General features: G+C 36.8%; 1 protein-coding gene and 1 pseudogene across 1 annotated transcript; both read right to left on the bottom strand.

The window, feature by feature from the left end:
* Nucleotides 1–3,065: 3,065 nt before the first annotated feature.
* Nucleotides 3,066–24,828, bottom strand: LOC145640896 (bifunctional protein FolD 1, mitochondrial-like). The gene is made up of 6 exons (XM_081692126.1): nucleotides 24,685–24,828; nucleotides 23,322–23,597; nucleotides 13,959–14,275; nucleotides 4,355–4,591; nucleotides 4,080–4,247; nucleotides 3,066–3,480 (listed from the first exon to the last, which is right to left on the bottom strand). The coding sequence occupies exons 2-6, from the start codon at nucleotides 23,518–23,520 to the stop codon at nucleotides 3,310–3,312; spliced, it is 1,092 nt and encodes a 363-aa protein (XP_081548252.1). The 5' UTR covers nucleotides 23,521–23,597; nucleotides 24,685–24,828; the 3' UTR covers nucleotides 3,066–3,309.
* A 452-nt stretch (nucleotides 24,829–25,280) lies between these two features.
* Nucleotides 25,281–26,649, bottom strand: LOC145639979 (uncharacterized; annotated as a pseudogene).
* Between the last annotated feature and the right edge of the window lie 3 nt (nucleotides 26,650–26,652).

The raw sequence follows: 26,652 nt of genomic DNA on the forward strand, positions 1-26,652 counted from the left end.
GGAGTTGAATTTCCCCATAAAGGTTGATTTCAAGGATGGCGAAGTTTGTATAGAGTTTCTTTGCCGAAGGAGACAGTGTTGTTTGAATTAGGAAAGATGATATCTTCATCTTCAATTAGAGGGAAGAGATGGCTATGTCTCTATCCTCAGAAAACCATTGAGAAGAGCCTTTAATAACTTCCCTAAAGGACATAGTGGGTTTAGGTTTGGGTGAAGACGGGGAATGGACTAAGGAGGAGGGAATGTCTTGGATATGGATGGGTTTCTCCATCATGGGAGGCCCAAAAGGGAGGGTATCGGTGGAGTCTTCCATGGTAGTATCCGAGATTGGAGAGCTAGCTATGACAAGGGAGGGAGACAAGAACGAGCTAGTTAAGGCAAACACGAGCGATCTTCAAAACCAGCAAAAGAAAAGAAACAAAAATGAAAAAACAATTTGAGGAGAACGAGCTTGATCCCTACAAAAGGAGACTCTCATAACCCCCTCACTCAAGCGAAAGGTGGTTTTCCGATGATTACACTAGTGGAGAGAAAAATCTAGAGAGAGAATTAGAAGACATTTTAATGTGTAGTAGAATTAAGTTAAACTTAATGTGAATATTCTTAATATTAGCTTTTATTAATTTTCTTGTAAAAAAAAATTAACTATTTATAAATACAAGAATAAATTTAGTAATGACCATATTATTCATATCTGTACTTCAAAGCGACCGCACAAAATTTAAATGGGAAATGTTTGAGGAATAGGTTAACAATATAAATTAGGTTATTGTGAATTTACTACTACTTGAGTGGTGGTATTTGTTGAAAATGGAACTTGATAAAGAAACACACTTGTAGGAATGAGATTGAATCTATTATATAATTGTAGAGTCTTTTAACCACAACACTTCAAACTCTCAATCCTCAATTTACCTTACCATTACTTTTCTTTACACCCCCCCCAAAAAAAAAAAAAAAGAAAAAAAAAACCGATTAATTTTCATTATAACTTCCTTTTCTCTAACATCCATTAAACATTTCATCAACAACTTCCCCTAGCATATTCACAAAAATCAATTAATAATATCATAGTAATAAATAAATAAAAAAAAAACAATTGATATATACAATTTATATATTCCTTGCTTTAACACGAATACGCCCTAGTTATTACAAAATTTAGGGGATACTTTGCAGGAAAGATAAAACTTATCTTAGGCCCTATTCACTTCACTTAATTTTGCTGAACTAAAACTATTTTTACTAGAGCTGAGATTATTTTTGCTGAACTTAAATTATTTTTTTTGAACTGAAATTAATTTTACTTGATTGAAATTATTCTTGCTAAACTGAAATTATTTTTTTTACAGATTTTCTATATATTTCTTCTTTAAGTTTACTGATTTTTACTAAACTGAAATTATTTTTACTAAATTGAAATTATTTTTATTGAACTGAACTTATTTTATGCTGAACTGAAATTAAGTTAATAAATTAAAATTATTTTTACGGATTTTTTTTTAAGGTGAAGTGAACATGGCCTAATTCTCATTGACGCTATTTAAACTATCTATTAAACAACTCGTATAAGTTAAAAGTAATGATATGAAACCAAGAGATTCATTCTTTAATACCAAGAAAATTTATTTATAAGAAGGTTTATTCTTCAGTCCCTACTATATTCTATTTCTATATATACCCACTTATGCCCCGTTCATTTCACCTTATTTTTGCTGATTTAAAAAAAAAAAAAAAATTTGAAACATGCTGAACTTAAATTATTTTTATTGAACTTATATTAATTTTATTAAACTGAAATTAGTTTTGCTAAACTGAATTTTTTTTTTGCTAAACTGAAATTATATTACTGATTTTCCTAAACTGAAATTATTTTTACAGAACAGGAAATTATTCCTGAGCTGAAATTATTTTTGCTGAACTTAAATTAATTTTGAAGTGAACAGTGTTAAAATGTTATTGCAAAAAAAGATACAATTTCAAGGAATATTCTACAGCACTAAGGCCATTTTCCCTTCATCATCAAACCATAAACATAGAAATGGAAACTGTGTATGTGGAAACTCCTTAGGAATGGAATTGCAACACGGTGTAATCTGGGTAGAAGAGGATTGGAGATTAATATTCAGTGTGACCTTTGTGGGTCTCAGGAGGAGGATCTACAACACTTGTTCAGATTTTGCACTTCTGCTCAAGATGCTTGGCGGGGTAAAATTTTACAAATCCACTCACATTCTAATGCAGACCAATCCTTTGAAGATTGGATCCTGTACTATATCCGGCTTTTCATATGGCAGGATGGTTACCATGGTCATAGAACCACGTTTTTTATTGCAACTCTGTGGGGGGTTGTGGATTTCGAGGAATAATAGGGTCTTTAACGTCCCGGGTACAATCGGTATTTCTATACCATCCATTATTTGCGAGGGTCTTCACCAGCAGGGCATTTTTTCTACAGGGACAGATAATATGCTTAGATCTTTACACTCACCGGAACAGATCGTTGACCACCCTCCCGAGTTTCTACGAGCTATTTTACAAGACTCGGGTGAAGGGTTGAGGCCCACGGTCATTCTGGTCGATGAGTCTTGGAATAGGCACACTCATAGATTAGGAATGGGATGGTGCCCAAAGTTTGGGGAGTACGAGGAACATGGGGTCATTGGGTGGAGCTTCCCATGGGTTGGCACAATCAGCATTACACGTGGAAATGAATGCTTGCTTGGAGGGGCTTCAGTGGGCTATCAAACGGATGCTACGTGCTGTTACTATTTATACCGATTCATGTTCTTTGGTTTACTCACTCAAGAACTTAAAGGATCAGGATATTACTCTTAGATGGATGGTAGATCGTATCCGTCAACTCAGTCGAGAATTTAATTGGTGCAGCGTTCACAAAGTGCAGCGGGACGTGGTTCAGAAGGCTCACAACCTTGCTACGACTGCAAACTCTAGTCTTACTTCTTTTAATTATTTTATGTAGTGTGTCCTTTAAGCTTATGTCAAAAAAAAAAAAAAAAAAAAAAAAAAGGAAATTCTTCTACAAGAAGCCAGTAGTCTTTCTTTCTCCAGTAAACACCATGACAGGAATTTTATTACTAAAGGTTAACAAAGTTTGTGTTCAGTAATGGCATAAAGCAGAATATTAGAACAAAACTTTATGTTCTACAGGACAATGTTTATGAAAAACCAAGGTCCGAGAAAATGCTATTTGATACTTGTAGATATATAAGGGAAACATGTAATATATTTCCCAAAATTCCGGATAATCTTGAGATTCTTGACTCTCCTACAAAACATACACCTAGATCAACTGAAGTCATAAAAACGCTTGGCAGATTCAAGCGTGTTTAGCAGAAGCATAGCAACTGTCATGGGACCCACACCTCCTGGCACGGGGGTGATGGCGGATGCCACATTGATTGCTTCTCCATAGCATACATCTCCAAGAAGCCGATAACCCTGGTCAGAGCTTGAGTCCTGAGGCAATATGAAAATAATGAAATTTGCAGGTCAAAGGAAAATTTTCAAAATAAAGGGAACACATGTCAATAGAGATGGAAACGAAATAAAACAGCAAAGTTTAAATCATTGTGTATTTAGAAATATGCTAATGACTCTTCATTCATCGTAATATTTGCGTTTTCTTCCACAAAGCTGGATCAGCCAAGAAATGTAATACATGGTCTGATATGCTAAAACCACATCAGTGATAGATAAGGAAATGATTAGAAGATTTAAACACATTCAGCATCTCAATTTCAACTTGTTTTCATACTGAAATACTGTTTTACCTACTACCAACAAGATAGAAGGAAAATAACCAAAAGGTAGATATGCTAATACTTTTAACTTGTGATTGTACAAATATCGAGATAGACGGGAACATAACCAAATTGAGGTGATAGAGATAATAAAATTTGAGTGGATTCATTATGGAAAGAGAGACATGTGTGTCAACTAAATTGTGACGGCTTTATAAGGAACATGTGCCAAATAAGTAGGGAAGGAGGGACTATTAATTAGACAGAAGTTGAAATGTCAACAGAAAAGAAAAAACTAAGAGCACAAGTCTATACCTCTATTGGATATGTCCCAACATCAATGACTACAGCACCTGGCTTGAGCCAACTTTTACGAACTAAATTTGGCATACCCACAGCAGCAACCACAATATCAGCCTCACGCGCAAGCATTTCTGGGTTCTTTGTAAGGGCATGTATTACAGTAACTGTGGCATGATATCTCTGTTCAACAATTTCATTTTAGGAGACTCTTTTAAAAAGTATAAAGATGCAAAACTAAAGCTAGAATATTTTCATCCTTTTGCTGAAAATGATAATATCAGCAATACCTGCAAAAGCAAGGATGTTGGCAGTCCGACAATATTGCTCCTCCCAATCACCACTGCTCTTTTTCCATAGATTTCCACCCCAGACCTAAGTAACAACTCGATGCAACCCTTAGGGGTGCATGGAATAAAAAGTGGCTCCCTCCCTTTCAAGGCAAGGTTCCCCATATTCAATGGATGGAAACCATCTACGTCTTTTTCCAATGGCAACATGCTCAATATTTTTCCCTCGTCCAAACGCTGCACATAATGAAAGGTATCTCTTAGACTACAAATGCAGCATTGAAACAAAAGCAAAAGATAAGATCAAGAAAAGATTGAATAGATAAAATAAATTCCGGAGAAGTTCTGATAATTAAACTTAGGGAAGAATAAGCTATGGGGCCTAATAAGTTCAAATATGTTAAAATAGGTGAATAGCACACACCCTAACTTGTAAGAAGAAGGAAACACTTGATAAACTACTTTCAGTTTCAAATATTCCCTCGCGTAAAACTATTAACTTACATATTAAACCATCAAAAAACAAAGCAAAAACTTATGAAGCATGTTATCAACAACAAACATAGTAAAACATGAGTATTTATTATTGGCAGTACTAACAAGTTTAAGATAAATGAAGCTTAACCTCCTAGTGATAAACAGAGGAGATTTTTCTAACCTATTCTACATGTTGAACCCTCAAAATGCATCTCAATACCTCATTTTACATAAAATTTCCTTCATGCTTTCACAAACTGCAAACAAGCATAATTCACACATACATACTGCTTTGTCAGTCAATTATACCCACAAAATACATCTTTTTCCCACTTATTACTCTCTCCTAAGTCCCTTTTGTCTAAAAGGTTCACTACCATAACTCTCCCCTTTCTTTCCCTTCTGCAACACCAGCAAGAGCAGCAACTGCTGTTTCCCAGTTTCTAATAGTTCAATTTTCTCCTCCCTTTCACTAAAACCACATTGCATGGACTCTGCCAACTACAGGCTCCTCTGATCCCCTCTCATGTTTACTTATAGTTGAGATTGAACGAGTTATAAACGATCAGGATTTGAGGCTATAGATGAATTTATGAACAAGTTATTCACAACCCTTAATAAGTCGAACATCGATTTGTTTAAATTAAGCTTGTTCACTGAACAAGCTAGAAAATCGTCTAAGCCGACATGTTTCTAAGATGATTGAAATACCCCAAATTTTTTAGCATTATTGTCCTAATTATTTTAGATCAATAAAAATATTTTAGTAATTTCCATCAATTATACTAATTTGGAGCCAAAATATATTTCGAATTTTGGCACCAAAATATTAAGAGGACATAAATATTTATGAATTCTATATTACACTAACAAATATATTATTTTCGGAATTTCGAAATTATAATCAATAATCAATAATTTCCAGTTTTAATTACCTTTTATAATATGTAGGTCAGTCCATATTTATAATCATTTTAGAATACTTTCATGTTGTACGTTTATCTTGATTATATATAAGATTATTTTAGAATTTATCTTAATTAATGATATTTAGCAAATTTAATTATTTTGAGATAACATTTAAATTATTATCTTACGATTTATAAATTGATTTTGGATTTAGAATTTATTATATATATATTTTTGGATTTCACAATGATATTTTAATTAACTAAATCAATTTCTTCCCTAATTATTAAACTAGAATTTCGGATTTTTATCAAAAAAAAAAAAAAAAAAAAAAAAAAATCAATTTTGTCTTGGAAAAATTGTCAAAAATAATACAAACTTTAACCTATCCGCTAAAAACAAGTCGAACATTCGATTTTTTCTGAATAATACAAACTTTGAAGGGCATCCACTTTAAACAAGTTACAAATTGTCGATGACTTGAATAATAGGTATAAGGGACACATGTCATTGTTTGATTAGTTTAACAATTTAATTTGATTTCTTTAAAATTTATTTTAATATTTTTAAAAGATATAAATAATATTTATTATTATTAATTTTTTTTTTAAAAAACCAACCACCCCTTTTTCCCGGCGCTAGGCTCTTCGGCGACCTTTGGCGCACCAGCCACCTTGCTTGGCTCTCCGGCGACTCATTACCCCCACGCCGACGACCTGGCCAGCATCCTTACCTTCTCCCCTCCTCAACTTCCACCCATCACGGTATCCCACAAAAACCCTCCTTTTTCACAACCGAAAACCCCCAACTACCGCTTACACCACCCCCATAGGGTTTTCAAAGGATGGGGAGGGGACAGTTGGGTATATCAGGGACGGGGGAGGGCTATTTTGTGGTTTTTTCGTGGGGAGGAGAGAGGGGAGTTCCTAGTTGGTGGTTCGCAGGAAGGGAGGACGATGGCGGGGTAGGAATAGGTGGTGAGGGTCGACGCGGCAGGGTTGCTGGGTTGGCGTCGCCGAGGAGGAGGAGGAGGCTGCTGGTGGTGTGAGTGGGGTTTTTTAAAATTATTTTTTGAATGATTTTTAAATTATTTAATTGTTAATTAAAAGTGGTTAAAGTTTTAATTGCCAGTTAATTAAATTCTACTCCCTCCGTCCCCCAAAGAACGACCCATTTGGCCTAATTTTAGTCCCAAAAAGAATGACTTATTAGCAATAAAATACCCACCAATTTGCAACAGTATTTGTGCAAAATTAGCTTCTCCATATAAAACTTATTTTTTGCCATATACTTTTATTACTATCTCTCTCTACTTTTTTGTAAACCCCATATAAATTTATCTTTCCAATATAATTTGCTTTTTTTATTTAACTTTATAAATACCCATGAAATCAACCCAAAAGGGTCGTTCCTTTGGGGACAGAGGGAGTAGATGAATTTATAAAAAAAAAATAAATAAATGTTAACCAGCTATTTAGGTTATAGGTGTTTGGGCTAAGTCCATTGTCCTAAGCCCATTCACCTGGAATTACGAAAATACCCCTTCTAGATCCTTCCCATCATTAATCAGAGTAAAGTACGAATTTACCCTTAATCTGTCCAAACAAGTACAATTTCTACCACCTGAAAGTACATCTATACATAGCTCTCCAATTATTAATGAAGGTAACTTTCTCCTAATTCTCTAACCTTTTCTCTCTAAAGTACTCTTTCTCTCTCTAGAAAGTACATTCGCTGACTTAAGCATCGGAGGGGCTTTCCCGGGTCACACCCCCGGGCAGTTAACCTTCTTTCTCTTTTGCAGGCCTAGCTCTCGGACAGCAAGGCATAGCTGAGGGAAATTCGGACATTCATTGAACATAGTTCTAAGACATCTTGATTTTATTACCCTAACACCAAGGAGTATTCTGTTTCCAGAAACAGTAGGTAAAATATCTCGTTTAAAGCGGATACCCATCAAAGTTTGTATTATTAAGAAAATATTGAAACTTCAACTAATTTTTAGCGGATGGTGAGAGTTTGAATTATTTTTAAAAAATTTTCCTTTTGTTTTTATAAAGTTGGCACAAAAAAAAAAAAAAAAAGTTTTAAGGGTTAGCAATAGTTAGTTTTATAATTTTAATTACTATTATTTGCAACGATTGGACATTTTCCCTCTCTACTTTATGTCAAATCATTGCAAATAATATGAACGGAGGTAATATTATCTTGTTTTAAAACTTAATCTTTAAGCTTTTCTATATTATCCTACTTATCTTCACTCTTCTAACCAAATAAATCTTTAACAAAATTCTTTTCTCATTGAACCTTTAACCTATACTTAATCAAACTCAAATACATTAACTAACCCTAATTTTATCTTATTTTCTACTTATCCTATCATACTTTAAACTCTATCTTCCTACCCTTTGTTAATTGGACTCGGTATTTTGGCTGCCGAACGCGCGTCGACACGACGCTTATGGGATTCGGACACGAAATTTGTGTCCAATTCGTCAACTTCTCCTCGGATTCGGCAGAAACCCTAATTCCCAAATTAAACAAAAATGAAGAAGTAAAAAGTAATAAAACTATAAGGCTTTTACTCATGGGCCTCTGGCGAGCCAAACGCCATTCTGATTTTGCATCGAGGGTGACGGAGAAAAGAGACTCCATTGAAGTGCAGGGAGTTTTTTAGGTGAAGAAGAAATACGAAGAGAGAGACAAGAAAAAGAAAAGAAAATGTTTTCACGTGACTCTTACTCTTTATGCTTTAACAACCTGTATTTTCTTTTTTTATTTTCATTAAAGGCTGTTTCTTTTTTTCTATCCTGGCTCACATCAGACATCCTTTTTTTCCTTTACTGTTTTTGTTTCAAACACAACTCAAACTACTACGTATTTGTTAGCTGTATTTTTAGTCAAGTGGACTTTAAAATTGGGCTTCCTCATGGCATACTCCGTAGAAAATACACACACACACACACACACACACACACACACGCACGTGTCCCCGCACCCGTGTCCAAATTTTGAAGTGAGTCCCCGAGTCCCAAAATTTTGGACTTTGCCGAATTAGACACCTTAACGCGTGTCCGTGTCCGACACCCGTACCCGAGTCCTGGTAACATAGTTCCTACCCTCTAAACACCAATAAATAGACCCTCAATTCCTCTCTTTCACTCACACAAAAAAAAAAAAAGCAATTCCCCCCTCTTCTTCTCTTAACCAATGACCCTCTACTCCCTCTCTTCTCTTCTTCCGTTGGTTCTTCTCCTCTCATGCAACCAGAGCCAAATACAATAGCCCATTACTGCCTTACAATCGCCACCACCATTGCTCCTAGCTGCCACTATTGCCTCCTTCAACACTGCCCACCTGCGTCGCCTACCATCGCTGCACTCTTTTCCCTCCCTTTGTCGTGACCTTTTTGTAATTATAAATAAAAAGAATAAAAAACACTATTATAATTAGGCAAAATTGGCCTCCAACACCCTGAATTACAGCTTGGGTGCAGCCAATAATACCCCAAACTTTGACTAGTAGCTAAAACACCACAAACTATATATTGATTGGGGTGCCACGCGTGCCAACAATTACCTTTTAATTACTAGAAATGTCTCATTTTGAGTGCCCAAAAATACCCATAAATGACACGCATTGCACCCAAATTAATAGTAGGTGGTATTCTAGCTACTAGTTATAGTTCGAGGTGTTGGCTGCACCAAAGCAATAGTACAGGGTGTTGAAGCTAATTTTGCCAAAACTATAATTCTAATTATTTGATATTAATTTATTATTATTATGATACTAACATAAATTAGTGTTTAATAAGAAATAAAGTTATAATTTTTATAAGGTTAATATTTTAGAAGTTCATGCACAAGTAGGGTAGTGTTTATAGTTTTGTGATTATTTGTTAACTTATTATTAATTAAGGTTAACTTAATTGTGTAGGAGGATTCTCTTGATTGTGATCAAGTATAACCGTACTTTAGTTTGTCGTGGTCAAGAGACCTTTGAGATACACATGTTTGATATGAATGATTGAATGAATATTTGAGCTAATGATTGAATGCTTTGAACCAAGTTTTATAAAACATATTAGAAACTGTGAACTCGTGATTTTATAATATAAGTTTCATGAATTAAAAAGGTTTGATCTTTTAGGTGTTTATTAATTCAATAAAAGTGGTTTATGAATTACGTGATTTTCAAGTTATGGAAACAATGGAATTAATTTTTTTTAAGCTCATTATGAGCCTAAGTATTGAATATATATTAGAGTCAGTAAGGCTGCGAACTTTGTATGATCTAGCCTTTCCTCAAAAGATACTAGCTTGATGAGAGAAATTGGATTTGGAAACTTGATATTTTTAAATTAAAAGTTTATATTTTTGGAGAATAATAAGTGGAAGTTTCTATATTGGAATATTGCTACAATTGGAAATTTATAAGTGTAAAGTTTAAATGTGGAAAATTGTAAATTTTTATAAGTTTTATTTTGGCATGTTTGAACAATAGTTAAACATTTCAAAAGCATGTTTGTCTAGAAGAGTATTGACATGTATTGCACTCATATATGCTTGTCATTTTGGCTAACGTGTATTCTTTTTTGTTTTTGGTTTGCCTTATTTACCATTCTTGGTAAGCAGGCTTGAACTCTTGATTACACAAGTGTGGACTGTGGAGTCGTTATGCGAATTGGGAAGTCAGAATTTGGATCACCTAGATAAGGAGTTTGTTTATTCTTAGGTTAGACTACTTCTATTTGGAGTATTCTCATACAACAATATTAAAGTAGAGGGATATTCGATTTGGGCTACTATTTGGACTGGGGTTATGGTTTGGGCTAGGTATTTGGTATCTTGGAGGTTCACTATGCATCTTTATATTTTGGTGAGTTCTATTAAGTGAGGTGGAGATTAAAGATCATATGATTTAGAAGATAGGTAGTCAAGATGTATATGTGATGGTGACCAGAGTGGCATATCAAGATTATTTAGATAACAGATGTCTAAGTCTTCAGAAGATAGGTAGTCAAGATGAGATGCGGTGGTGACAGGGGTGGCATATCAAGGTTTATATTGTTTAAAACATGTATTTCTTGTGGTGTAAATTGACGGGGAACTTTAGCGACTTCTAAGCTTGCAGGTAGATCCCAACTGTTCTCAATGTAATGTAAGTCAACCTTAAAAATGGTCGAAGTTCCTAGCCATTATTTTTCATGCATGTGAACTACTGTATTCCACAAACTGCTACGTGTAATTTTATTCTTATACTTATTGATTAAAGGTTCATACTTGGGTGTATTTGGTAAGTGAACTAAGGCTAAAAGGATGATCCTCGGTTCTTCAGCTATAAATTTCGTATTTCTTTGCCTTTTTATATTCATGGCATGCCAAATAATATCTATAATAAAATCATGCACAAGTATAGCATCTGTTTAAACTAGTTTTTCATCATAGAAGTGTCTTCTTTCTGTTTCCATCATCATTTGTGATACCATCAACTATTAAATAAACATGTGCAATGAGAAGGATGCTCGATTCTCATGTTACGGCCTATAATGGGTACAACTCCTAACTAGGCAAGGCTCGCCACGAGATACAGGCTTGACCGTCCTAGATCAAGAATCAAGCACATTAATATTTTCAAAAATAAACAAAATGAATTGAAATTATTTAACTTTGAAAACAATTTATGTGCATTAGTCTAAGTATAGGTTCTAATAGCTTCAGTATTCATGGAATTTCTGTTCCATTGATAGTGAGTTTTGGATTTATCCTTTAGGAAATTGAAATCTTCTCGTTGTACATGTTACTTAAATAGTTTATGTTATCACAAATGATAATGGAAACTGTAAGAGGGCAATCTATGATGAAAGACTAGTTAAAACGAATGTTATACTTGTGTGTTCTTTTATTATAGATATAATTTGGCATGCTATTGATATAAAAAGTCAAAGAAATATGAAATTTATGGCCGAAGAACCATGGATCATCATTCTAGCCTTAGTAAACTTACCTAATACACCCAAGTATGAACCTTTAATCAATAAGTGTAAGAATTTAATTACACCCATTGGTTTGTGGAATACAATAGTTCACATGTATGAAAAAAGTGGCTAGGAACTTCGAGCATTTTAAGGCGGACTTACATAACAGTGAGAACAGTTGGAATCTACCCACAAGCCTATAAGTTACTAAAGTTCCCCTTCAAATTACACCACAAGAAATAGATGTTTTAAACAATCTAAACCTTAATATGCCACCCCCGTCACCACCACATCTACATCTTAGCTACACATCTTTTGAAGACTTAGACATCCCTCATCCAAAGGATCTTGAATCTTTACCCCATTTAATCGAACTCACCAAAATGAAAGGATGGCATAGTGAGTTTTTCTTAGAGACCAAGTACCTAGCCTAATTATATCCCAAATCATTACTCTAGTCCAAATAATAGCCGTGGCTATGAAAGATGATTCAGGCTATAAACCAAGTAAAAAGGAGTAAGACTACAGAAGTAGCAGTTGATTGTTTAATTCTTCTAGTTTTGCCCTTAGTGCAAGTTATTTTGCTTCGTTTTGCAAGCCAATTAGTGGCTCTTATGAGTTTAATAATTCTTAGCGATAAACATACAGTACTTGTTTTAATAAAATCTTTTTAGCTAAGTGTGGAAGTTAGTCAGTTATTAATAAAAGATTTATGAAGTTTTTCTTTTATTTTTTAAATGTGTATTTGTTATTTCAAGTTATTCAAGATGTCTTTGAGAGTTGGAAATAATAGACGCATTGGTTTTAAAATGAGTGCTACCCTTAGAAAGTTAACCAACATGTTGAGACAACTTGTGAGCCAAGGGAGTCGTAGACCATTTTGGAGAAGTTTTCAAGAAGGTGGTTGGATTAGGGAATTTGATAAGCTCTTTGAAGCTATTAGTTTTCTCGAGGTGCTAAAAATTAATAATGTTGTGTATTACTTGAGGGACGAAGCTGATTTATGGTGGAGCCAAAACCGAGAGAAACTTTATTAGAGTAAGTTCATAGAGTTAGAGGTTTGCACCTTTAAGCGGTACCCACGATAGAGTCAAAAGACAGAGGTTAGAGGTTCGAGTAAGGACTGACCTAAGCCTTAAAGGCAAAGTTTGGAAGAGTGACTTTTGAAACCTTAGACGAAGTTTAAGGGATCCGGGAAGGTAGTTATAAAACTAGGCAAAAGAAGAGTGATGGGAGTTTTCGGGAGCAAAGAATTATGAAGGAAATGGGAACTTCAATACGAGAGACAATAAGGGAAACTTTAGAAGGGGAGTTATGGACAAGGAAGTAAAAACCATGGGAATAGAGATAATGCCAAACCCAATAGAAGCTATTTTTGCAAGAGGTGTGAGAAAAACCACATGACGAAGGATTGTGACAGAAACACCGTGACTTGCTATTATTGACAAAAATTGAGCATCGCGAGTATGAGTTCTTTACAAAGGAGAAAGATGTTAAGATGGGAAAATTCCAAGAGACCAATAACCCACCTAAACCATCCTAGAGTAATGGACATTGGAAACAGTAGCGCTGCGGGAACGGCTCCTAAGGGTCGTACGTTCATGTTGAATCCCCGTAAGGCTGAGGCTTCTAATGATATGGTGATTTCGAGGTGTTACAATAAGACCTAGTTTTGACCAGTAAGCGAGAGTATCAGCTCATCTACTTTACAGCCATAAAAGCGGTTACCCTCCATGCTGTTCACTTAGCGCCATAAGCATGTTTGTTAAAAGCTATGAAATTCTTACCTGCTGTTCACTGTTTTAATATCTACTATTTAGTATATAGTTGTTACTTGTTTGTTAGTACGTTTGCAGATTATATTAGTCAATTAAGCATGTGTAATTTTCTGTCACTAGAAAAAGTATTTGTGGGCCATGTTACTCGCTTTTCCTATTGTTACTTCTTAGCAACTACTGTTTCACTCTAAGGGGTAAGAGGCTTAAGCCTATACATCAGTTCTGGAATTAGTGTGAATTGTTGCAGCTTTTTCTGGCATTTCTAACAAAATATAACTGTCTTGCTTTATTACCTGTTGATAAACTAGCAAGCACCAATAAGTATCATGACAAGTTCTTAACGTCTTACTATCATCAGATAAACTCCAAAGATAACTTACTCCAATAACTAATCATCAAGACATCAAGTGCGAGTCTGAGTTAGTAAAATAAATATATTATTATGTAGCAATTCAGATCTTACCTCTGGAAGAGGAAGCTGGACAAGAACACCATGAATTTCAGGATTCTCATTGAAATTGGACAAAGCACTGAGAATATCATCTTCTGAGCAGCTTTCTCGTAAGTCTACAACTTCTGACCTTATTCCAGCTTCTTCACAGGCTAAGATTTTATTACGAACATAAATTTGGCAATCTCTTCTGTCACCCACTAAAATTACAGCTAAACCTGGGGTTTTTCCAATTGATGACTTCATCCGGTTTACTTCATTAGCTATCTTGGATCGGATCTCTTCAGAAATTGCCTTCCCATCAATTAAAGCAGCAGTAAGCTGGTTAGCTGTCGAAGTAGCCAGAACCAATCATTAACAATCAATGCAAAACATACTACAAAATAAAATTAAAAAATCAGTTTGGAACCCTAATGCAACGGAATGCGTGTAATAGACAGAAAATGGGTCGAAAGATTGATTTTTTGATTAAGCTAAAGCTTGCGAATGATAAACATGGCTTTAGGCCATGACTCTCCAAAGTCTAATACAAATATCTGGATGCCCTCTCTCTTCCTAGACAACAACTATGTATACTACTACTACTAAGCTAGAATTGGCAATAAAGCCTTAATTACTACAAGTACTCTTCTTGTCTACTTTCTACTTTAGCACACTACAAACAAATACCCTAAAGTAGCTGGTCTGCTCTGTTGCTCAACGGTCCCCTGCTTTCCCTTGCTGCTGCCATGGGTTGGTGTTTTTGATGGTCTGCTCCTGCTGCCCTCTCTGGCGCCTGCTGTAGGTGAGAGTCACGGGTGGTGGGAGTGCGTTCGTTGCAATACTCCCCCCAAAACAGCCACCTTGTCCTCAAGGTGGAAATCTGGAAACCTTGCCTTGATGGACTCCGCATCCTCCCAAGTTGCTTCGAACGCAGGCAACCCTTGCCACTGTATCAGCACGTCAATCCTTTCTGCCCTCCCTAGCTTCGGTCTGCTGCTCAACACATGCTCTGGTTCGACCACGAGCTCCAACTCAGGTGTGATTTGAGAGGGAATGTTTGGAGAGCTAGAGCAAGTTTCAACTGCGAGACATGGAACCGGGTGTATCCTACAATCAGCCGGCAATAATAACTTGTATGCGACCTTCCCCACTCGCTGAACCACCTCAAACGGCCCATAAAACCGCGCTGCCAACTTCTCAAAAGGTCTCTTGGCCCCGAGCGTTGTCGGTATGGCTGGAGCTTGAGGAGTACTCGATCCTCAATCTGAAATTCCACCTCCCTTCTTTTCTTATAAGCATTCGCTTTCATCACTTGTTAGGCCCTTATCAAATTAATTTTGAGCTTATCCAACATCGCATCTCTCTCTTATAAGAGCTCCTCCACGGTACCCACCACAGTTTGGCCTAGGCCCATTCTTATGAGTCGTGGGGGATCACGACCGTAGAGCACCTTGAAAGGGGAAATCTGTGTTGACGAAATGAAGCCACTTAGCCCACGACTTGGGTTAGTCACCCGCAAAGCACCTTAAATAGGTTTTGTTTACCACCTCCGGTCCGTACCTTGTAAACGGAACAACCCTTTCCAAAAAGAGCTCACAAACACGCGATCACGATCAGAAACAATGCTATTCGGCACCCCGTGCAACCGCACTACCTCCCTCACAAATAACTCGGCTTCAGCCACACTCTGTGAAAGGGGGTTTGAGACCCAAAAAGTGAGCATACTTGGATAAGCGATCCACCACCACCAAGATAGTATCAATCCCCTTTGACTTCGGCAATCCTTCGATGAAGTCCATTGTAATATCTTCCCACACCTTTTCCGGAATCGGTAGAGGTTGTAAGAGACCCGCCGGCGACTTTTGTGAGTGTTTATTGCGCTCGCAGACCATACATTCTCGAACCCAAGCTGCAATTTCGCGTCGCATTCCCACCCAATACCACTCTCACGCTAGCCTCAAGTATGTCTTCGTTTCACCCTCATGACCGCCCTACGGGGAGTCATGATATGCTCGGAACAGGGCACTTTTCATGGCTGAACGCTGGGGTATGACTACCCTGCCCTTGTACAGCAGGTTGCTGCCTTCTATGGTGAATCCCGGACTTCCTTCTCCCTTCTCAATTTCGCCTTTCATCTTCTGTACCCACTCATCTGCTGCAATTTCATGATCTAAAGTGCTCCAATCAACCCCCTCAACTGCAATTAAAGCCCCAAACTCCACCCCTTCTTCGTCACTGCCCCTCCGTGATAATGCATCTGCCACCCGGTTGGCTACCTCGGGTTTATATTGAATCTCGAAATCGAATTCAATCAGTTTTCGAATCCACCGTTGATACTCCATGCCGACTTCTCTTTGTTTTGTGATGAATTTCAGACTTTGTTGGTCACTTCGAATTCTGAATCTTCGCCCCAAAAGATAGTGTTTCCATTTTTTAAAAGGCCAAACAAACGGCCATAAGCTCCTTCTCGTGGATGGATTTACTCCGGCCACTCGGTCCTAGCATCTTGCTATAATAGGCCATGGGCCTCTCTTCTTACATAAGTACTGCGCCTAACCTGAAACCCAAGGCATCCAACTCCACCACAAAAGCCTTGGCGAAGTCCGGCATAATTAACACAAGATCGGTGGTCATGGCTAATTTCAACTTCATGAAAGCTTGCTCCGCTGCGTCGCACCACCCAAAACAATCCTTTTTCAGCTGGTTGGTTAAAGGATGTGCGATTTGAGCATAATGGAAAATAAATTTCCGATAATACCCAATGAGGCCCAGAAATCCTCTCAAATCTCTTAATGATTTGGGAGTGGGCCATTTCAACATAGCTTGGACTTTATCTTGGTCCATTGTAACACCCTCACTTGAGATGATGTGGCCCAAGTAGGCCACTACACTTTTACCAAACTCACATTTGTTGATATTGGCAAACTGTGAGTGGGATTTTAAAATTTCAAGCACCAATTTGACATGGCCTACATGTGCACACTTACTTGGGCTATATACGAGTATATCGTCGAAAAATACGAGTACAAACTTGCGTAAATACGGACGAAATACCTCGTTTATTAACGATTGGTATATACCCAGAGCATTCGTTAACCCGAATGGCTTTACTAAGAACTCGTAATGGCCCCCGTCTGTTCGAAATGCCTTTTTTGAGTGTCCTCCGGCCTCACAAAGATTTGATGGTAACCCGCCTTAAGGTCAAGTTTGGTGAACACTTGCGCCCCATACAACTCATCTAGTAGCTCTTCGATCACCGAAATTGGGTATTTATCGAGGATCGTCTCCTTGTTGAGTGCCCGGTAATCCACGCAAAACCGCCACGAACCATCCTTCTTTTTCACTAATAACACCGGGCTCGAGATTTATTGACATGCTCAAGCAACTTCACCTTTTTCTACCATTTACCGAAGTTGTCACCTAAATGCCCAACTATGCAAAATTCCTCAAACACATTTTTAGCGGTAGAAGGACTTGTGATGTTGTAGAGACGGTGAACTTGACCGAGAATTGTAGTGCAATCATCATGAACAAAATGCCACCCAAGTTGAAAGATACCGGAAACTTCTCTATCCCTTGTGCTATTAACAAGATGCAAATTGATAATGCCCTATGTGAGTTAGGAGTTAGTGTTAGCCTAATGCCATATTCGATCTATCAAAGACTTGAGCTAGGGGAACTTTTGCCTTCCAACATTACCTTGCAATTAGCCGATAGGTCAATCAAATTTCCAAAGGGTAATGTGGAGGATGTTCCTTTAAGAGTAGGGAAGTTTGTGATTCCGGTAGATTTTGTGGTTCTTGAAATGGATGAAGATGCTACCATTCCTATTATTCTTGGTAAACCTTTTCTTGCTGGTGCCATGATTGATGTTAAGAGTGCATAAATTTCACTTAAGGTAGGAGATGAGGTCATTGAATTTGACTTGAATGAAAGCATGAAGTATCCATGTTCTTCTTTAGAAAATTGCATGATGATTGACTCTCTTGATCATGTTGTATCTTCCATGCATGAGCACTTGCTCACTTCTAACAATCCTCCTCCTGAGAATGTCTTGTTGAATAAGGATAAGATAGGTGCTCCTAGAGAGAAAGAAATGGGCACGGTTCCATTAAGAAACCCGGAAGTCGCGCCCTCTCCCAAAACTGCCGCGCCCGCGGGTAGGTCACGGCACGTCCGCGGCCCCAAACTGCCAAATTTACTAAAATTTTACCCGGTGAGAGGCCTGCCAGTTCTACCGCGCGCTCTCCTGATTTTTCGCGCCCACGGGGCAACCGCGGCTTGAAACTGATCCATTTGTGCAATTTTAACCTATTAACATTGTCGCGCCCTCTCTTATTCTACCGCGGGCGCGTTCATTCACCTGCACCATTTGGTCTTTTTAAAGCACATAACCTCTGCGGCCGCTCCATGACCGCGGGGTGCCCTCTCCCCTGCTTCACAAAAAGTACACCAACTCTTCTTCTCCTCTTCCTCATCAATCACCCTAAATTCATATTAGATGATTGAAGGTAACCTACAAAACAAAGCAAAACGAGAAAAATAGTATAGACAGTTCAACAAAGAAAAATAAAAAGAGAAAGGAAAAGAGAAAAGAGGTGAGAATCCGGGTTGCCTCCCGTAAGCGCTTTTGTTTAACGTCGTTAGCTCGATGATTACCACCCATTCAAGGTGGATTGTAGAGAATCATCTTGTGAACAAGACCATCGAAAACTCCATCAAAGTACTTCTTGAGTCGATGTCCATTAACCTTAAAAGAAGATGAGGAATCCAAAGGGGAAATTTTCACGGCACCACTATCAAAGACATCCTTTACCAAGAAAGAGCCACTCCATCTAGACATGAGCTTCCTGAGGAACAACTTCATCTTGGAATTGTAGAGGAGGACTTTGTCACCAACACAAAACTCTTTCTTCTCAATAAGCTTGTCGTGAGCTTCCTTAGAACGAGCTTTGTAGGTACTAGCACAATCGTAAGCATCAAGTCTAAGCTCCTCTAGCTCATGAAGATCTAACCACCTTTTCTCCCTCGCACTTGCCAAATCAAAATTAATCTTCTTGATTGCCCACAAAGCACAGTGTTCAAGCTCTATCGGAAATGGCATGATTTGCCATAGACTAGGCGGTATGGAGTGGTACCTATAGGTGTCTTGAAAGCCGTTCTATTGGCCCAAAGAGCATCATTCAACTTTTCCGACCAATCCTTCCGATTCCTTGCAACCGTCTTTTCAAGGATTAACTTGATTTGACGATTGGAAACCTCCACTTGGCCGCTTGATTGGGGATGATATGGGAGGCCAAATCGTTGATGGACTCCATGCTTTCGCAATATCTTTTGAAAGGCATGGTGAATAAAATGAGAACCATTATCGCTTATCACCGCCTTTGGTACACCAAACCTTGGAAAAATTACCTTCTTGAACAACTTCATTACCACCTTGTGGTCATTAGTTGGGGAGGCAATGGCCTCAACCCATTTAGACACGTAATCAACTGCCACAAGGATATATTGATTTCCAAAGGATGAGGGAAACGATCCCATAAAATCGATACCTCACACATCAAACATTTCCAACTCAAGTATGGGTTGTTGAGGCATCTCATTTCTCTTGGAGATATTCCCAACTGACAACGGTCGCATGTCTTAACAAAGCCCCATGAATCCTTGAAGAGATGTGGCCACCATAAACCGCTTTGAAGAATCTTAGTGGCGGTTTAAGAGACACCCATATAGCCACCACTAGGATCCGACTGACACATCTTTAAAATACTAGGCACTTCTTCATTCGAAACACAACGCCTAAGTAAGTTATCAACCCCTCGTTTGTACAAGATGGGATCATCCCACAAATAATGTCTTGCCTCTCTCTTGAGTTTCTTTCGTAGGTTCTTAGAAAAAGAAGGTGGAAACTCCCCACATGCTAGAAAATTTACTAAGGCGGCAAACCATGGGAGCTTGTGACAGGCGTGACAGGGTGGTGGGAGTGGGTTCGTTGCACCTAAGTCTTGAAAATTAAGCAGAGCAACAAGTGTAAAAGAATGCATATACATGATTTAATCATACTTAAAGAGCATCTGATAATTGTTGTAGGCTTTTTCAAAATATCTGAGTACAAACTATGAATGAGACTTGAAGTTTGAAAAAAATAGCATAGTGAGAATATGGATAAATGATTGCGATGTTCAAATATATATAATAACAGGACAAACCAAATTAGAAATATTCAATTTTTTTTAAGGACCGAGGCTTATATCATCTGAATGGTAAAAAACATAAAATCTCATTTTTGTTGTGCATAAAAATCCAAGTCGAATATAGAACTACGAGGTATCAAAAAATGGTTAAAATGGTGAGAGTAATACTACATCAATTCGTAATGTAGTGCTTGTTTTCCTTTTTTTATTGTAAACCTCCATTATTTGCTTCACAACTTCAAAAAATGGAATGGTTTGTATGATTTTAAGAGTAGCATTTTTCTCTAAGTTATATTAATATACAACATTTATATTGTGCAGTCGTGCCTTTAGGTAATATCCATACATAGGTTTGAATGGATAGGGTAAAGAAGCATTGGTTTAGAATAAAGAATTATCACAACCTAATGCAATAAAGTGAATATGAAAGAGTTCTATAATTAGACTTATAAAAGTTGATCACCATAACAATCTTCTTCTAAGATCAAAACTTTATCCCTCCTTGATCCTAAAACTAAACAAGGACTATAAACATTGCAGACTGCCAAAAAGAGACTTCGAAAGTGTGACCTAAAAATAATAAGACACCTTCATTATAGGACTTTGCTAGTCTACTAGACTGTAATTTCAAAATTCCAAACCTTATGAAGCAAGTCTTTCTCATTGTATCCACCATTGCTTATCCCAGATGATCAAACACCCACCTCCAACCCTATGGCCAACATTCTAATAAATGAATCAATAATCCAAAATCAAACATATAAATTACTTATACACACTATATATATGGTTAATTATTTCGACATTCTTTAAAACCCAAGCCCTTATATGTACATAAGCATACTCAATTTATAACCACTGAGCTCAAACTCCACATATTGCACATGCAGCGGATAAACAATCTCAGCCTCTACCTCTACCTCTTCTCATCATTCAAATAGTACACTGAATCATTTAAAAAAACAAAAAGTGAGGCATGGATCATACAAAGAAAAACTGATGAAAAAATTCCACCTTAGTCTGAATAGTCCCAACTTTTGACCAATTATGAATAATCCAACCTTTGGTGGGCAACTTCCCAAATTGGGTTTTAATCATTATAGCGGGTAAACCAGGCATAGGCTTATATAGCATGTAAACCATAATTCTTATTCGTCTCTAATAGGACAACCCTTTTGTTATAATAAGGACATAATAATTCTATAACCTTTCTCTCCTCCCCCTCTGCAGTGACCACTGTCCCAACTTCCCCGGGCTCCTTTCTATCTCCTCCCTCCTTTTGTCTTTCCCAAATCTCCTTCTCCCTAAGCTCCTGGTCTCCAAATAAAAGTCATGGTCTCTCCATTTGAAAATAAGAATGGATTTTATGAATTAGGTTGTAGACTAAAAAATTGTAATTTTACTTTGCTCCTAGAAATATTGTTAGCTAGGGCCATGATCTGGCTACTGCTGCCAGAGACTATGGATGACACTGCCTCTTGCTTTTTTGATTTTTACCTTTCACCCCCATTGAGCTCATCACAACACCTTCCATGACCATCACCATTGTTGCCCCTCCACCGTTGATCAGTCTCAAATAACTACCTCATTGATGCAGAAATGCCACACAGCTTTGATCTCTCTCCTTAATCACACGTTACTCTCCTTAACTCACTCTTTAACTCTTGTCATCCTTCCCCTGTTTTGATCTCTCTCCTTAATCACACGTTACTCTCAATTGCCTATAAATAAGGCTACTGCTTGCTGGATTCTGGTACCATCATCTGATCTCTGCAATTCACTCAACCTACATTTGCTGTTCTGTTTTCAAGTATGCTGTAAAACTGAAATATGTAATTGCAATATAAGCTGAAGCCATAATTAAGGTTTATTTGAATCAAACAACAATAATTCAAGGGGTAAAACTAAACATTATTACTATATAGAGAAAGGGGTATTTATGGAAATAGTTGTTTACTTTTTGGTTTGGCACTAAGCAGGAAAGCAAGAGGCATTTCTGCATTGATGAGGTAGTTATTTGAGACTGATCAACGGTGGAGGGGCAACAATGGTGATGGTCATGGAAGGTGTTGTGATGAGCTCAATGGGGGTGAAAGGTAAAAATCAAAAAAGGAAGTTTAAAAGTCACTAGGAACCAATTTAGGAATATACCCAGCAAAGGATGGGTTATTTTCCGTCAACTAAAAGGCAGGACAAATTTGAAATGACCAAAGGTAGGATTATTAATATCAAACTCCTTATATAAACCAAAGGTAAATGGTCCAAAATGTATTTTGTAAATTCAACTATATAGGGTGCAAAACAAAACCAAACAAAAAAAAAGGTCGGCTCAAGCTCAATCTTGATACAACTTATAGAGTGTATAGGTCATTTTCCTGCATTCTAATATAATTGACTGATTTTTCATCCTATAGCTTAAATTGTTTATATACTGGTAATTATATTACCAGTCTAGTCCAAAATCCTCACTGAAAGCTCCCTTCATACTCTATGGTAAGACATACCCAATTAATGAATTCCTGAAGCCCTGAACCTCCTTTCGGACTCCGCAAAATTACACTGTATGACTCATCAAGATATCAAGTAATATCTCATCACTACGTCACCCGCAAAAGATTTTGCCCTATCACTTTGAAAGCTTTTAAATCTGTAAGCACTTCTGAACCTCAGATGAATATTATATATCACCTTATTAGTGCTTATCTTCTCTAAAGCATACATCTTCAGCTTCAGAAGATGAATCCATAGTTTTAAATGTATTCTGAATCACAAACCTCTCTTTGTGTAATATTCTAGCCACCACTAGGAAACTAGCTCACTATAACCCCTTGATTCCCCAATTCACCAAGAAGTATTCTACCTTCAAAATCCCGGCACTTAACATGCAAGACCTCCTTAGTTTCTGTTCTCATGTTATACGATTACTAAATAATTCTATTCTCAAGTTATACAGCTATGTGTGTGTCGAAACAAGGGAGGAAATACATGATATAAACATTATTAAATAAGTGAACAGCATCAATTAAGGAAATACCTGAATGAAAACCCTCTGAACAACATCAATACCTTGAATATCAAATTTGGCATATTTGATAGATTTAGCAACAACAGATAGAGGAAACACAAAGATAGATATACAAATGATATAAATGTAATTAAATCAGGAACTTCAACTAGAAATAACTTATGTACAGCTTACAAGGATTTGGAATAGAAGCAGTTTCTTGTCGGTCCTGATCAACTCTGCAAGTCCAGTCTTCAAGCAGGTCAAGGGAGACAAGAGGTGGTGACTTTAGTATTTGACAGCTTCCATTGTTTGCTAACGATGAAAGAGATCTCAAAGACCTCAGACCTGTATGCATCGCCACCTCACTTTTTCGTAACACTGCTGCCAACATTCCTTGATTTCGTCCTCACCAACAGGTCACTTCAAAAATCCAAGGCTGCTCCACTCTGAAGGGTGCTGCTATAACTTCTACAGTACCAATTTTTGTCAATCATTCTGGTTTTTAAAGTGTCCAAGCATGAAATAACATCCAATGTCTATGCATAAAGGTACAGAGAACAAGGATATGATTGCTGATACAACTTTATTAGTTTACAAGATATGATGAATCAAACCAAACACGGCTATAAATCTGTGAATCAGACATCAAATTGAACTTCTCAATTTGCGGTGAGTTTGTCATCCTTTCACAGATTCTTGAATATCTTTCTGCACAGGATTCAAATTCCAGGTTATACATCTACAGCTGTTCATTCAACAATGCTTCAAATTTTTCCTTCTTTTATTTAAAGTGTTCAATTAGAAAATTTAAAGTTTCAACCACTTCACTTTGACTATCATTTGCTATTTATACATTAGTTATGTTGGATTTAATTAGATTTGTCTCAATTTTATTTAATTCAAATTTTATAATAATGTAAAAAAAATTACGATTACACAATTAAATATATATTAAGGGTCAAAATTGCACATTGTGTCAAAATGGAGCAACTAAAAAAAAAAAAAAAAATAGGAACCACAATATAATTTAACATGATGACAAATAATGCTAGACATACTTCATAATAATATACACCTTAGTATCAATGAGTCTGAATTATTACTACTACAGCATAGTATCATAATATAAGTATTTAATCAACTAATCTAATAGACATCACAAAAATGATGAAAAGATTTATTTTCAAGATAAGATGAATTCAAATTACAACACAATGTAAACATTGATGAATTAATAGCAACATTGGCAAAGTTAGACCAGCAAAAATTGAATTAATGCGGCATATTTCGCAATTAAAATGATACAATTCATCCGAATGAACATACAATTGAGACACACTTGAATTCGCATATACAACAATCAAAATAAACAAAAATACATAATCAAAATAAACCAAAAAAAACTATATTAGTCTCTAAGCAATTCATAAAGTAAGAGAATTTGAACTGTTAAATAGCAATTCAATGGTGCTAAACAATTTAAGCAAATTACTACCCAGAAAAAAACAAAGTACAAAAAAATTAGGGAAATTGAACAAAAAGAAAAAAAGCTTACTTGTTTATCGCCATTAACGGTCAGGACGCTGCTCCTTAGAGAAGAAAAAGTGAAGTGGGGAATCTGCTGGGCCTCACTTTCATAACATAAGTCGGGCTTCGGTTACACTTGCAAACCACGACAAGATTTCACTTTGATGGTCTGTCTACGCAATTAAGTTCACTCCGTAAGGGACTCAGTTTACGCTAAAAAAAATCTATCGTATCATATTATATCATATAACTAAGAGCACTATCAGCAGAGATAAAAAAAAAATTCCCTCACCACTCTCTCTCTAACTTTCCCTCTCCTCCACATCAAATTTTTAAAGAAAGAATTTTTTCCATCCCACCAACAACAAACCAAAAAATTCCCTCACCACTCTCTTTCTTACTTTTCACTATACCCCACTATATTCTCTCTCTTACTTATTTTCAATTATTATAATAATTATTATTCATATACTTGATGATAATTAAATTGTGACTTTAATTAATTACGAACTAATTAAATAATAATGATTAGTGGAAGACATAAGTAATAAAACTAGAAATGCATTACATTAATAAAAAGTAAAATATGATTACGATACATGATGATTAAAGCGTCATTAGATTTTAAGGGTTATTGTCACCAAACTTTTCCCAAATGTGCTCTATCAAGTCATCTTTCAAGGATTGATGAGTTCGTCTATTGCGCATAGCATCCCTTATCTCCAAATATTTATTAATGTCGATAGGACGTCCTGTTTGAAACTGAAATGTCTCATCATTATTTGGAGTACCACTTGTACTAGCTTCACCTCCTAGACGTGACATTGGGCGATCTGTTTCGTAATATCTTCTTGTTACTTCAGCATTTTTATAAGTATCTCGTTCATCCTCTACTATCATGTTATGAATTATGATACAAGCCTTCATAATGTCAGCTAGCACATCTTCATCGTAAGCAAGAGCTGGTTGTCGTACAATTGCAAACCTCGCTTGTAGGACACCAAATGCACGTTCGACATCTTTACGTGCAGCAGCTTGTCGTTCAGCAAAAAGCTTATGCTTATGAGTTTGAGGATTGGTAAATCCTTGCACAAAAGTAGCCCAACTCGGATAAATACCATCAGCTAGGTAGTAAGCCATATTATATTCATGGCCATTGACATTAAACTTCACTGGAGGTGCTCGACCTTGCAACACATCAGTAAAAACTGGTGAACGGTAAAGTACATTAAGGTCATTACAAGAACCTGAAATACCAAAAAAAGAATGCCATATCCATAGATCTTCATCTGCAACTGCTTCTAAAATGAGGGTTACATTCTTATTTCGTCCGTAATATTGACCTTTCCATGCATTAGGGCAATTCTTCCACTCCCAATGCATACAATCAATACTGCCAATCATCCTTGGAAAACCCCGTTGGTCATTTCTATACAGGATCTTTCGTAGGTCTTCGTCCGTCGGGCTGCGTAAATATTCAGCTTCAAATACCTTGATGACCCCCTTCACAAAAGTTTTTAAGACATTTCCGTGCAGTTGTTTGACCCATACGTAGATACTCGTCAACTGCGTCAGGAGCCACCCCATACGCTAACATTCTCATCGCTGCCGTGCATTTTTGTAGTCCAGACAACCCCAACTTCCCAGATGCATTTCGCCTTTGCTGGAAAAACACATCATTTTCCACAATCTTATTCACAATCTTACAAAACAGAGGTTGTTTCATCCGAAACCTCCGGCGAAACTGACTTTCATTATATACAGGATGATCCGCAAAGTAGTCGTTGAACAATTGGTTGTGCCCTTGCTCATGATTTCTATCCATTTGAATCCGAGTATGAGCATTTGTATTATTACGTTGATCTCGAGGTGGAGGTGTTGGGTACAATATAGATGGTAAGTGATTATTGACAAGGTCGTCAATAACTTGGTGAAATTCTTCATTACTATCAGATGAAGAACTTGAGCTTGAAGAGCTTTTTTGAAACAACATTTG

This window comes from Chenopodium album, chromosome 7, assembly GCF_948465745.1.
Source record: "Chenopodium album chromosome 7, dcCheAlbu1.1, whole genome shotgun sequence".
NCBI classification, from domain to species: domain Eukaryota; kingdom Viridiplantae; phylum Streptophyta; class Magnoliopsida; order Caryophyllales; family Amaranthaceae; genus Chenopodium; species Chenopodium album.